The sequence below is a fragment of the Thermobia domestica genome, chromosome 1, assembly GCF_964235325.1.
Source record: "Thermobia domestica chromosome 1, izTheDome1.hap1.1, whole genome shotgun sequence".
Taxonomy (NCBI): domain Eukaryota; kingdom Metazoa; phylum Arthropoda; class Insecta; order Zygentoma; family Lepismatidae; genus Thermobia; species Thermobia domestica.
This window is the reverse complement of record NC_137454.1, coordinates 195,626,266-195,639,135: the sequence shown is the minus strand read 5'-3', so window position 1 is coordinate 195,639,135 and position 12,870 is coordinate 195,626,266. Positions and strand designations below refer to the sequence as shown.

General features: G+C 34.2%; 1 protein-coding gene across 4 annotated transcripts in view; it reads right to left on the bottom strand.

The window, feature by feature from the left end:
• Positions 1–12,870, bottom strand: part of LOC145692468 (WD repeat-containing protein 11-like) — a 91,157-nt gene that overhangs the window by 29,149 nt on the left and 49,138 nt on the right. For 3 of the 4 annotated variants that reach the window (XR_014132619.1, XM_081767776.1, XM_081767780.1), the window contains 4 exons: positions 8,617–8,747; positions 8,168–8,389; positions 4,674–4,866; positions 460–597 (listed from right to left, as the gene is read on the bottom strand). Coding sequence is in view for 3 of the 4 variants with exons in the window: in XM_081767776.1 (XP_081623902.1) it covers positions 460–597; positions 4,674–4,866; positions 8,168–8,389; positions 8,617–8,747 (684 nt within the window). In the remaining variant the exon portion in view is untranslated. The remainder of the gene's footprint in view (positions 1–459; positions 598–4,673; positions 4,867–8,167; positions 8,390–8,616; positions 8,748–12,870) is intronic. The other variant, XM_081767777.1, reaches the window with a different exon arrangement.

Below are 12,870 nucleotides of genomic sequence, written 5' to 3'. Positions count from 1 at the left end.
TGTAATAGACAACACATAGGTGAAACATTGTGATCCACAATTAAAAGTAAGTAAATAAAATATTTTTAAAAAATAAATTTAAAAAACACTGCAAGCACATCTCACTCGAATGAAATTTCGTGTTCAACCATTACCCAGGAAACTTGATACTAGGATTATGCACGGTTGTTGCTAGATTATGTGGAACACTAACCACTGTTACGCATCAATATTATCCTGATCTAATGCTAAACTTGAAGTTTGCAATCAAAAGCAGGAGAGGAATATTACCAAGCAGGGTAGTGTTGCATCAGGGACAACGCTCCTGTTCACATGTCACTAGTTCAGTTAAGGCCAACTGTGCTAGTAGACACAAGGAGAAAGATTTAGGAATCTTATAGAATCATAATCATTTATTAGATGCAAAGAAAAGGAAAAGAACAGCGAACAAAAATCTCAAAATGACATTAAAGTAATTACCCTTCAGGTCCTTCTCTATAAATCCATCATCCACAGTGAATTCTAAAGAATAGGCATCTTTCCAAAATTGGCCGGATAACATAGTTTGTACGTTTAAGGCTACATCATGCGGCAACATTGAAGGACAGAACACTGGATCTGTAATATGATTTATGTATGGCTTTGAAATCAAATCAATCATCCTTCCTTTGTATACATAATATATGTTTACTTCTAGCGATTAGATATATCAACAGGAATGAACATCAATAGCATTTTAATACGCTATGCAATCGTTAACAAAAACTTTGTCTATGCTTATTATGGCATTACACCCATTGGCAGTATTATCATATGGCGTGAAAGCTGCCTTGATTTTGATGAAAAATCACGCAAAACTTTGCATGCATAGCCGTGTTTACTTTTAATTTATTTGTTTCTTTCTTTCTTTATTTATTACCACAAACAACATTCGATAAAGAACGTCAAAGAAAAGAAATAACGAACACAGAATTTATTGAAAAATCTGTAACTTCCATACGTAAAGCATGCTCTGTCAAATAAACAATCAATGAGTGAATACCAAACTTATGTCAATGCATTAGTTTTATTATTATGCAAAGAATCAGATCAATGGTGGTGGATGGTGGATATCTGAGAACATATCACAACGACGTATCCGCCATCTTGAATTTTACGTAATTGTCTTGAATAGAAAGCATAGCATTTTATGTGTTCTTTTACTAGCAAATTTTCGTACAAATTGAATTGCACTGTTATTCTTGCTGTAGCGCTAACCATTACGAAGTTGTGTCTTTTCTTAGTTTATATCGTTGCAGGTGACTTACTACTACCAGGAGATGCCGTTTACACATCCAAAGTGCATTGAGATCGTGTTGTAAAGAACGAAGCACCTGGGTGATTGCTAACTATTTTAACCCCAGCATGCGAAAAGAACTCCCATCAGTAATGAAACTGTCCAAACAGTTGAAGACATTCCAAGAAACTAGATCTGTGACAGATTAAGAGCAGAGAATAGTAGACCACGCACGGTACCAGAAAACACAACAAGTGTGACAGTGCTGGCATGATTCAGTAGCACGATCAAGACAAGCATGCGTAGGGTAGATTGTGACAATGGTGTTAGTCCAACCTCAATCATGCGCACCATGTCACTGAATAACTGGCACCCTTATAAGCTGCAACTTCACCAACAATACAGAAGACGATCCAGAATATCGTCTGGAACTTGCTTAATGAACCACACAGCAGCTACTACAAGACCCCACACTCGCCTCTGACATACTGTTTACTGATGACGCAAACTTGGCGAGGTGCTGTGGAATGGCCACTTAGTTCTCCTGACCTGGCCCATTGGACTACTACCTGTGGGGCCATACGAAGTCTGTTGTGTATGTGCAGAAGATTAAGGATATTCAGCATCTCAAGGAACGAATTGTGGATGCATATTCTAACATTATAACCGACACTTTGCACAAAGTTTTTGCGTGACTGGGAACACAGAACGCATCTGACAATCGACCAGAATGGAGAACACATTGAACACTTCCTGTAACAGTGAGCAGTCCTTGCCGTTTGACTAGCTCTTTACTTGGAGACGCTACAAAGAAACAATTATAACTTCGTAATGGTAAGCGCAAGAGCAAAAATAACAGTGCCACTCCGTTTCTATTAAAAATTCCTATTAAAATGATATATGACATGCAATTGTTTCCATTTAAGACAACTGCGTAAAATTCAAAATGGCGGAGAACATTATAGTGTGTCCTTAACTATTTTCCCTCATTCCTGTTTCCCACCTACATTGTTAATTTGGTTGTATTTTTCAGCGTTTACCATTTATTAAGGCACATCCACGCTTTTAGACCACTCTGTGTGTGTGTATATATATTATTATAAAATATGGAACTTTCTAATGTTTAAGCTTAAAAATTAAAATCTTAAACATATACTTAAATGTGCAATTTTAAGAGTACACAAAATCCAAAATCTGAAAACACATCTCACGCCAATTGACATTGATCTTGTTTTCGTAACCAATTACACAAACTTTACGAGGAATACTTGTGATATTTAAAAGCACTGCCTAGATGATCCATATCTGTATTACACTGGATAAGTACTTACATTATGACTGCATATTAGGAGAAAAAATTTTCACTGAATTCAATGGTCTACGTACTAAATAAAATTTTCAGTAGGTAGTACAAATTTACTTAAATATTACTTAAATATTTTAGCATTACTTAAATATTTTTGCAGCCCTCCCCGCTAGTCTAGTGACTAGCGTGTGTGCCTTTGGTGCACCTGATCCCGGATTCGATCCCCAGTGGAAGAGTACAAATTTAATTTTACAATCATTCACTTTCATTAAAACTTTTAAGATATATCGTAGTTTTTACTACGAAATGATAGTGTTTTCAAAATCGATTAAAAGAGAGCTAAGAAAGCTATTTAGTTCCGGTGTTTTTTTATTATTTTACAAGAGAGGAGGCATTAAAGAAATCCTTGGAAAGGTCTATATGCTTCCGAGCGTCAGAACATAGTAGTATGACGTCATCACTTTACAAATTCTCTTTTTTTTAGTGAGGTCTAACTTCAACATTTTTTGGTGAGCTTCTCTTTAACCCTAGATTTCTGAAGTTTTACACAAACAATCAGTGGACCCTTTAATTTTTATCTGATTTTTTTCGGATCTCTTCGTCAACACAGAAGGGGGGTTTAGAGGGGCTAAAGGGTAAAAAAGAATTTCACAAAACAATCCCTATTTTTCTCAACTTTTCCCTCCTTAGGGACGTCCGAGAGACATGTGAGTGGTACTGTCTGAAAGCCTACTCTATTCTGAAGAGAACGGCGTATGAATCGTGATCCTACGATAATTAAGGACGTATCAGGAAATTATTAAATTTGTAGGGTGCATTTTAGGGAGATTTTGGGCCTTTTTTGATGCTCTCCCAACATGAGTAAAAAATTTTCCCGCCCTTACTATTCAAGACAGGAAATTCTAATTTGTCACAAGTAGTTAGTACACTACGTAGTATTTTTCAAGATTTTTTCAGGTTTCTGCGCAGACCCGGGGAGTGGGCTCAGGGGGCCCCAAACTTTGAAGAAGGTTTTTTTGTCAAAAAATCCCGATTTCCCTTCAAAAGAGTACCCTCAGGTACATGATAGGGACATGTGAGTCTGAAAGCATACTGTATTCTGAACAAAACGATGTATGAACCATAATCCTACGACAATTAGGGATGATGCTGTACCTTCTTGACTGAAAGTCAACAAAAACACCTAAAAAAACCCACATTTTAAAAGGGTTAATCATCCGTTTCCTTTCGCCTAAAGAGTATAACCGTAGGACGTGGGACTATAGTATATGAATTCTTTGTTCTTTCTTTTTTTTAATTAAAAAACAGATCCACCGAGAAATGGATTAGGAGAAACGTCTCTGCCGGAGTTTATATTGCAGTATAAAATATCTGTTTCGTTTCTAACTTATTGTTGAGTAATGCAAAGACTGGAAACCACCGAGGTCAAGTTTGACTATTGGATTATTACAATTATTGTTCGAAACTATTACAATGTAAATTCTTCCAACAAAATAAATAAATAACACGTTTATTTATCAATTATACGTTTTCTCGCAGTTTTGAAGATCAAACTTATTATTAACATATTATTAATGGTATTAATATCCAAATTATTAATATATAACTAACTAACTAACTCTATGGCCTATGGAACCCAAAGGTACAATGCCGCGTTCACAAAAGCTCTCCACTGACTTCTATCCTTAGCCAACTGGATCCAGTTTCTACTTTGTATTCCAATTATTTTAATATATATATCGATCTGAAATAATTTTGAGTGTCTTTAATTAAGTACGATAGAACTTATCACCCTCACTGAATTAATATAAACCAACACTAATACTTGACTATTTATGAAGAGGATGATCTATTTTTGCTGCTCTAAATCAAATGATTGACTGATTAGGGGTTTAATGGGAGCGTCAACTCCGAGATTATTTGTGTCTGGCACGAGTTTCCTGCCTGGCCTGGAACTCCCGCTAATATAAAAGTCACTTAATTATAATATGACAGGTATTTAACAGCACAGATTTAAATATAATTTGTAAATCTCTAACTAATTTATATGTATAGAAAAGCTGTCTCACTGAAAAACAAATACGACTTACGTAAGTATATACAAGCACTAACCTTGAAATTCATAATCTGATATTGCTGAACTGCTTGAAAGAAGAGTCATATCCATAATTCGAAGACAGCCATCTTGTGTAGCCAGAACAGGTTTATCAGATGCTGCCCAGTCTATGTCTACAACCTTTACCATGTCTTTAGGACATTTCAACTGTGAAATTCTCTCGAAAGGCTGTGATTGAGGAAAATAATTCTACACATTAACGAAAATAGCTATCTGTTCTTCGGCTATAATTTCCAAAAGTTAATTACAAAGTGTGAAAATGAAAATGTTCCAAATGTAGAAATTTGAATGAGATTTGTAATCTGAACGTGAACGTAAATTACAATTTGGCTAAATTAGGTACACAAGACAACATCCTATGTTAGTCATTTTCCACTAATAGTAGAACACAATGTTAGCCTATATGTTTTCAGGACAAAAGAAAAAGGATATAAAAGAAAGAACAAAAGGACACACCTAAAATATATTATGTATAGAAAAACAATATAAGGAAGTAACAGTTTGACAATTAAAATTAGCTTTGTGACTATTACTTTCGAATAATTTTATTCTTTACTTTGTTTTCTTGAACATACATGTAATGTATTTAAAAAAAAAAAAAAAACTATTTATTTTTGAATTTGTTCAGAGGAGAGTACACAGGGTTGGTCGAAATATCCAGTATTGTTGATCCATTATTAATGGAAAGTTACTACGATGAGTTTTATCTTGTTTTATTTTGATCACTGGTGCCTTTGCTTTCACGATATAAATGTAGAATGTATATGCAAAATGTTTATACAACTTTAATATTCTATTTCAAGCAATAAAAACTATTAATTGAATACATTTGATTCTAAATTACATTTACTGACTTCAAATATAATTGGTTGCCAATAAGATAGCAAAAATACGTTAAGTTCAAGTATGGCAGGTGTTTCATATTTCACCTGACACAAATTTTCAATCATTAACATTTAATATTCCTAAAATACACAGAACAAATTATGTGTAGTGAACTTCTTGTGTATTGCATTAGTAGCAATACAAATATAAGCTGAAAAATACATGAATTAATAATGCAGAGAAATAAATAACCAAGTCAGTCCTCTGTTACTATTGTTATCCTTCGAGCATTTAGAAATATGTTTGATTCAACTTAGCAATGAATTTCTTATGTATATAAGGGATTACTTACAAGAAAATGGAAAAAAACATAATCACGCACTCTAAGAAAGATACATAATACACTATAAGCACTTTCGCTAAACACTTAATCAGATAAAGACGAAGAAGAAAAGGAGAAAAGTTAAAAATAGCAATAATGTAAATGTGAAGCATCTAGGCAGGTGGTCATCCTGGAATACAGTCATTTCATCTGTAACCAGACTTCAGAATGCTTTCTCTATATTCTGACCAGTAATTTTCTTCTTTTGTTTAGAGATTTTTGCGTTATATTATGATTTTATCTAGCAATTTCTAATATATATATAAAATAGATTGTAGATACTTTTTATAAAGTGATGTAAAAATAATCATTCACATAAAAGATGAGTCGCAAAATGCATAGAGGATCAATGTACACCTGAAAACTAAAAGAATTATTGCCAGAAAGCAGAATGGAAAACAGAAGTAAGCAACCTACCATCAAGATGACTCTCATCTCATATGAATGATGCTGTTAAAATATTATTACAAAATACACATTTTTATAAATAAATATTTGTGACTCGATGGCGATAGTTTTAACTGAGATATTTGAAAGAAGAAATTGCAGCCTCTCTATAAAACTGGTGTGGAAACTCAGCCCTCTCGAGGTCACCCTGAATTTACTCCCTAAGCACAGTTTTAGAGTTTGTCCAACGGTCTTGTTCTCATCAAACACAATATTGTCACAATCACTCCATAATTCGCACTGTCCACTTTTCTTGATAATAATAAAAAATAAAAATAAAAAACTCTTCTACTCCAAAGTTCGGCGAAAGAATCTTATCCTTCTTTTTGATTCTTTAACTAAGTTCTATAAAAGTGATTGCTCTTTCCTTAATTCATTACTATTTTCGAAATTTTGATTGGTTTACAGAATTTGGCGGATTTTAGAGGAAAACTGGACAACAAATCTGAGGCTGACATTCGACTTGGAAAGAAAAAAGCGTTTGAGAAACACACTATTGTTGGATAGGAGCAATCGAAGGAGAAATTTTAGGGTTACATAAAAGAAGAATAAGCTATCAGAAAAACAAAAAGCATATCGCACTGAAGAGAAGTTTGTGTCACAGAACAGTGGAGTAGAAATGTGAATCTCTTTGAAATTACTTAAGAAAGAAAGAAAGAAAAAAAGCTTTATGGAGTTCAAGGATTTGTGAAACAAAAAGAAAATTTTTCATAAAAATATTCATAATAAAATTTCATGTATACCATTCCAGTCTTTAGTGCACAAACACCGTGCGCGTGAGTTTTCTCGGGGTTCTCCCGTTTTCGCTCACTTTCTCATTTTACCATTATCATCCATCTCATCATCACCGTCTCTCTTAGCCTTGGTGCATAACCGTAGAACGTTAAACTCAAAAATAAATAAATAAATTTCAAATTCACTATCCTAAGCAGTATATTGTAATTTAACTTGTATAATACACTGAATAATAAAAACAATTAAATTTTGATTTAAAATAAATAAATAAATAAATAAATAAATAAAGTAAAATGAAAAATAAAAGACAGAAATAGAATATTTGGTGGATAAAATCTTCAATTTGAATTACAGACACGCAAATCAGGTACAGATGCTCGAGTTCGATCTCAAATTTTAAATTTTGAAGGTATTCAATCTGATGCTCATTGAACGTTAATGGGACAAACTTGTAAAAAAAAAAAATTTTCATGTAGGGCACTGTTTATAAATGTAACAGACGTTAGCATATCTAATCGTTCTTTGTTCTCCTTCAAACCCTCCCCGCTGGTCTAGTAGTTACTGCGTGTGTCTTTCATGCACGTAAACTAAGCAAAATAAATTTTTTTAATTTCCTTTGTTCCCCTTCCAATCAGTTTTATCTTCCTTCACTAAACTACGTGTACTTACAACCCAATAATACTATCACGTGAGCCTGCATTCCATGGCGCTTACCCTGAGGCTTCTCTGTATCTACTTGTTCTTTAATTTTGCTCTTCTTTCCTCCCTTGATTCTTCCGCTCCCTATCTGATGAAATGTTTTAGTGACAAAATGCATATTATACTTGTTAAAAATATTATTATTATTATTTTACTATTTTCTGCTAATTCATTACGCATATACATATTATGGCAAACTCGTTACTAATCTCAAAGCTGATTACTCTTTCGTACCAGCAACATTAAGAAAAGCAAAATTCAAAAAGCAAAACCATTTAGCAGCAATATATAAAAATACATCAAAAATGCGGAACTGAGCTTATTAAAAGGTTTTTCCAAGTGTAAAAGACAGAAGAAAGCAGATATCAAGACATCAATATATCAATCACCTATATTTCCTACCTTCTTCATATCTATAATATCAACACCATCACTATATAGTACCAATAACTTCAGATTTCCTTTTCCTGGAGCAAACCGAATCTTCTTAATCCATCCTCGTCCTGTCTTGAGATTTTTACATGATCTTGACTTCAAATCCCATATACTTAAAAGACCATCAACGTCACCTTGCACAATTTGGTCGTTCTTAAAAGCAATACACGTCACGCTGCTAACACCGCTCTGAAAAGATGTAACATAGTTATACCAAACTGAATTTGGAACTATTTTAAAATTCAAATAATTTTTTATAGTCCTTATATAGACTGTCTACATTATAACTCAAACAAGTATGTATTTCAAATGCTTACTGCATAATAACTTCTTACTTTTTTTAATCGGTAATTTTGATTATAATCAAATTTAAGTGTACAGTAGTAGCTAATAGGATAAATAAAGGCATCCATTACCTCTGGTGGTACTTTAATGCAATCTCGAATAACGTTGCCTTCGACTGTAAAATGATATAACTGACTGTCAGTGTCAGTAAATACAAAGTGCTCCTTAGCTATTAACTGCTTTTCCTGGCTATCCATACGATCTGCAAGACATAAACAAAATGCAGTTTCAATATATTGCACTTCTCTCTGACATAAGATTTTGAATAGTCATGTTCAGAGCGCAGATGTTGTTATGGAGAAATTTATCTTTATCAATACGTTACGAAATATTTAATAAATCAGAGTACATATTCCACTGCTTTCAAGTAAGATTTCGTCAATTTGCGGAAAATCTGATAAAACTTCGTTCACTGATTCCGGGGTGTTGGAATAAATATATTGTATCAGATACACCACATGATAAAAATGACTATTCGATGACCGTAAACATTTAAATCAAATATTACTTAATTACTACTACTATTACTACAAATATTATTACTACTAAAATATTTTAGAAGTTATAACTGTGAAACTTGACAATCGATACCTACGCATTGAACCGACACAAAAAATACATTAAATATTTAGCTTAACGTCCCTCGGGTATACACACCATGATAAAGGAGAGGATGAATGAAAGTGATACAGATAAAATAATTGATAGAATAAAGAGTAAGAGGAAACAGAAGCACCAAGAATCACACACAAACAATGAAGTGTAGCACAAACTCACACGGCCAGAGATCGAAACCAGGATTCATTGCAATAGTGCAACGCGTTCTACCACCGACTAAAAACATATTTTGTTTAACAACACTTTGCATTTGATTCTTATGGGAATGTTTCAGATGGCAATAATTGCAATAACGCAGCAGCACTTTAAAAAAAAAGATTTGTGAACCTAGAAATTACAAGGGTAAACTAAGCATTTGCTGTATTAATCCCAATAAAGAATCGGCACACAACTGTTACAACTACGAAATCTGATAAATATTATTTCGCTTCCTGTAATCTACAGGAATGACCTACACGGCGCAACTATGCTCTGAACGGCCTTGCTGCTGTTTCGCAAATAGGTGATATATATAAATATGTAGATTGAAGAAATGTGTTGCCACTTGTGGTGCCACAGTGGCAAGATAAGAGATATGTGATTTCATTCAAGCCCACGGCAATACAGTCAGCGCTAAGGCTCTTCTATGTAAAGCAATAAATGTACTACAGACTTTACAAATTGTATTACAGCCTTTACAGTTTGCAGGCATAGCAGTTTATAGCAACTCCTGGAATCGCATCCTTCGGCACGCGCGAATGACTGAGCAAGCAACATTTTCTTCATAGTGGAACCTAGGAGCTTAAAAAAACTCTTGGGTTTGATAGATGATAATGTAGAGTACAGTTTTTTTAATTTTCAATTATTCTGTACGATCCTTGCGATCTTAACAAGTTCCAACTCTGATTGTAACCTAAGTTGCTTGGTACAAAGACTCTCACTACTGATGCAGAAAGCTTGTCACATTGGAAGGTCAGTTTAACGTCCCATGACAATATACCGAAGTTATGGCAGAATGAAAAAGTAAGAGAAAACGAGAGAAACCCGAGAAAACCATGCAAATGGTGTTTGTCCAACATAAAGCCCACCTGGAAGAAGTTGCTTGAGTTGAGTTGATTTTGAGTTTAACGTCTCGTTCAGCAGCGAGGCTATATGAGACGTGGACCTACTGATTAACGTGGAATCCGAACCACATGAGCTTCCGTCGGGAATCGAACCCGGGTCTACCACGCCAAAGGCGCGTACGCTAACCGCTTAGCCACAAAGGAGCTCTTGGCAAAAGTTGGGGTCGAACAACAAACGACCCCATGCACCAGAAGTGAGCGCTCTACCACTGAACCCCGGCAGCCCTTAGAGGTTACTATTGTATATAGACAGATAGCTATTTTAAATACATTCCGAAACTTTTAGCTTTTCTTAGAAATCGTAAAACGAGCAGATGAGGATAGTTATGAAATATGCTAGACTCGAAAGAAAATGCAAGTTTCCACCAGTAGCGTAGAGTGCTATGAGACATTGGGACACTGTCTACCCTTTCAAATTAAAAGAACATATCTTTAGAATTTCCTTCTTGCTAAGGAACAATGTACATTTCATGTTTGATGAAAAATACATAAATACTAGGGCCATCGATAGCTTGGTTAATAAGAATAGTAGTAGAGTCAAATTTCTAAATAATTTTACTTTTAAAAACTCGGGAAAAAAGTTCTATCTCCGTCAAACAGGCTGCAGAGAGAAAACCAGGAGACAACAAGAAGTATGTCTCAACGCGGCTGGAACAAATACACTTGAGAAAGCGGCGCGCGCATGTGGCTGTAGGCTTCTCACTCGCTGAAACAACCTAGCAAAGAGACATCGAGCAAAATGTCTCAGTAGCAGTGATGCCATACTTAGCGAAATGATACTATTTCAAATACAGTATTCTTTTCATTCTTCCTTTTATATATTTAATCATATTTCAAGGAAAATTATTAAGAAATAGAAGGAAATAAAAAACCTAAATTAAGAACTACCTTAAGAAGGTTTTATGGATACAGTAATTCATATAAATCTTTCACGATCTAGGTTCAGCTTCTGTTTAATCGCAATACTAGAGTGTATCAACACTGGAAAAGGCAAAAGCAAGGGCTGGAGGTTTTGTAGTCTGCTATTTTGTTGTTCCTTTTAAAATTGTTAGGTAAATTTGTATCTGAGTCTGTCTGAGTTATTTATTATGTGCAAATCTAATCATTGGAAATAGATTTTCTGCACCAGTTGTTATTAAATGGCATGTCTAAGCTCTCGCATAAAAATTAGCATTAACTTTAAAAATAGCCAATTTATGAATTTACTTTTTGAATCAGGAATTCCGCAAAGCTAATAGGAAGATTATACATAAAAGTAAATTATTAATTCAATTCAATATATTTAGTGTATGTACAGAGATTTGTCAGAATAAATTTATATCGATATACTGGCTTAATTTAATCGTTAAGGTATGTGTTTATCGAAATTAGTTTTCTGTACATTATATATAGTAGTGCAACCTCGCGAAAATAAGTTTCTAACAAAATTTTGTTAGGATTTTCAAATATATATATATATATATATATATATATGAAAATGTAAAAATTGTTACACTAAAAATGTTCCTTTCGTAAATTATTATTAAAACAGAGTTCCTATAATTTTACTTATTCAGAGGTTTTCTTCAGGAAGTAAAAACCTTAAACTCATAATTTTATTAGAATCTGGATATCGATGCGATCTTTTGCGCTATGTGACTGTTCTTTCTAATAATAGACTAAAAATGAAATGAAATCTTTGAGTTTTACGTCCCACGGTTATGTCGGCTGGGCCAAAGTAGACGGTGATGATGAGAAATGAATGAAATGGTGGAATGAAGAAAGTGAGAGGAAACGGCAGAACCCCAAGAAAACCCAACACACGGTGTTTTCACCATAAAATTCACTTGGCGCGAACTGAGATCGAACCAAAGACCCCATGCACCACTGAGCCACCCCGGCCCCAAATATTTGAAAATTTTCAGATATTTGGATATATGTGGAGTATAAACATGTGGATTTTAGGTTACAAGAGACGTCAATCTATCTCAATATTGATATGAGGTTTTAAACTGCAAATAACTCCAAAATAAATAAAGAAAATGATAAAATCGAAAAGTCTAAGGCTATTGTTATTATGGAATAATATAAATGGAAAAATTTTGTAACAAGTGTTTAAAGAGAAGCCTCGGTAGCTCGGTTGCAGAGCAGTGAACTCTGACGCGTACGGTTCCTGATTAGATTCCAAATCCCACCAAGTTGGTTTTATACGGGACATACACTGTGTGGGTAGATTTTCTCGAGATTCTCTCCCGTTCTCTCTCACTTTCGTCACTCCACCACTATCATCCAACTCATCACCATTTCCCTTGGTCCCAGAGCATAATCGTGTAGCACTGAACTGTATATATATCCTGTCTACCCATTGCAAAACTTAACGCTACGCTACTGGTTTCCACAAGTTAGTACGTTCAAAGAAGTTGAAAGTCCTACCGTTTATGTTCTCAATTCTTTTAAGCATTAATCGTGTGCCCCTTCCTAGAACTTCACTCTACATCCGTTTAGAGATAAAATTAATTAAGTGTAGAAGGTTATTTTAATAAGAATTGCTAGCAACAAGAGGAGAACTCAAAATACAAAATATAACGTTTTTCTTTCTCTCAACTAGTTAACTACAGAGCAGAT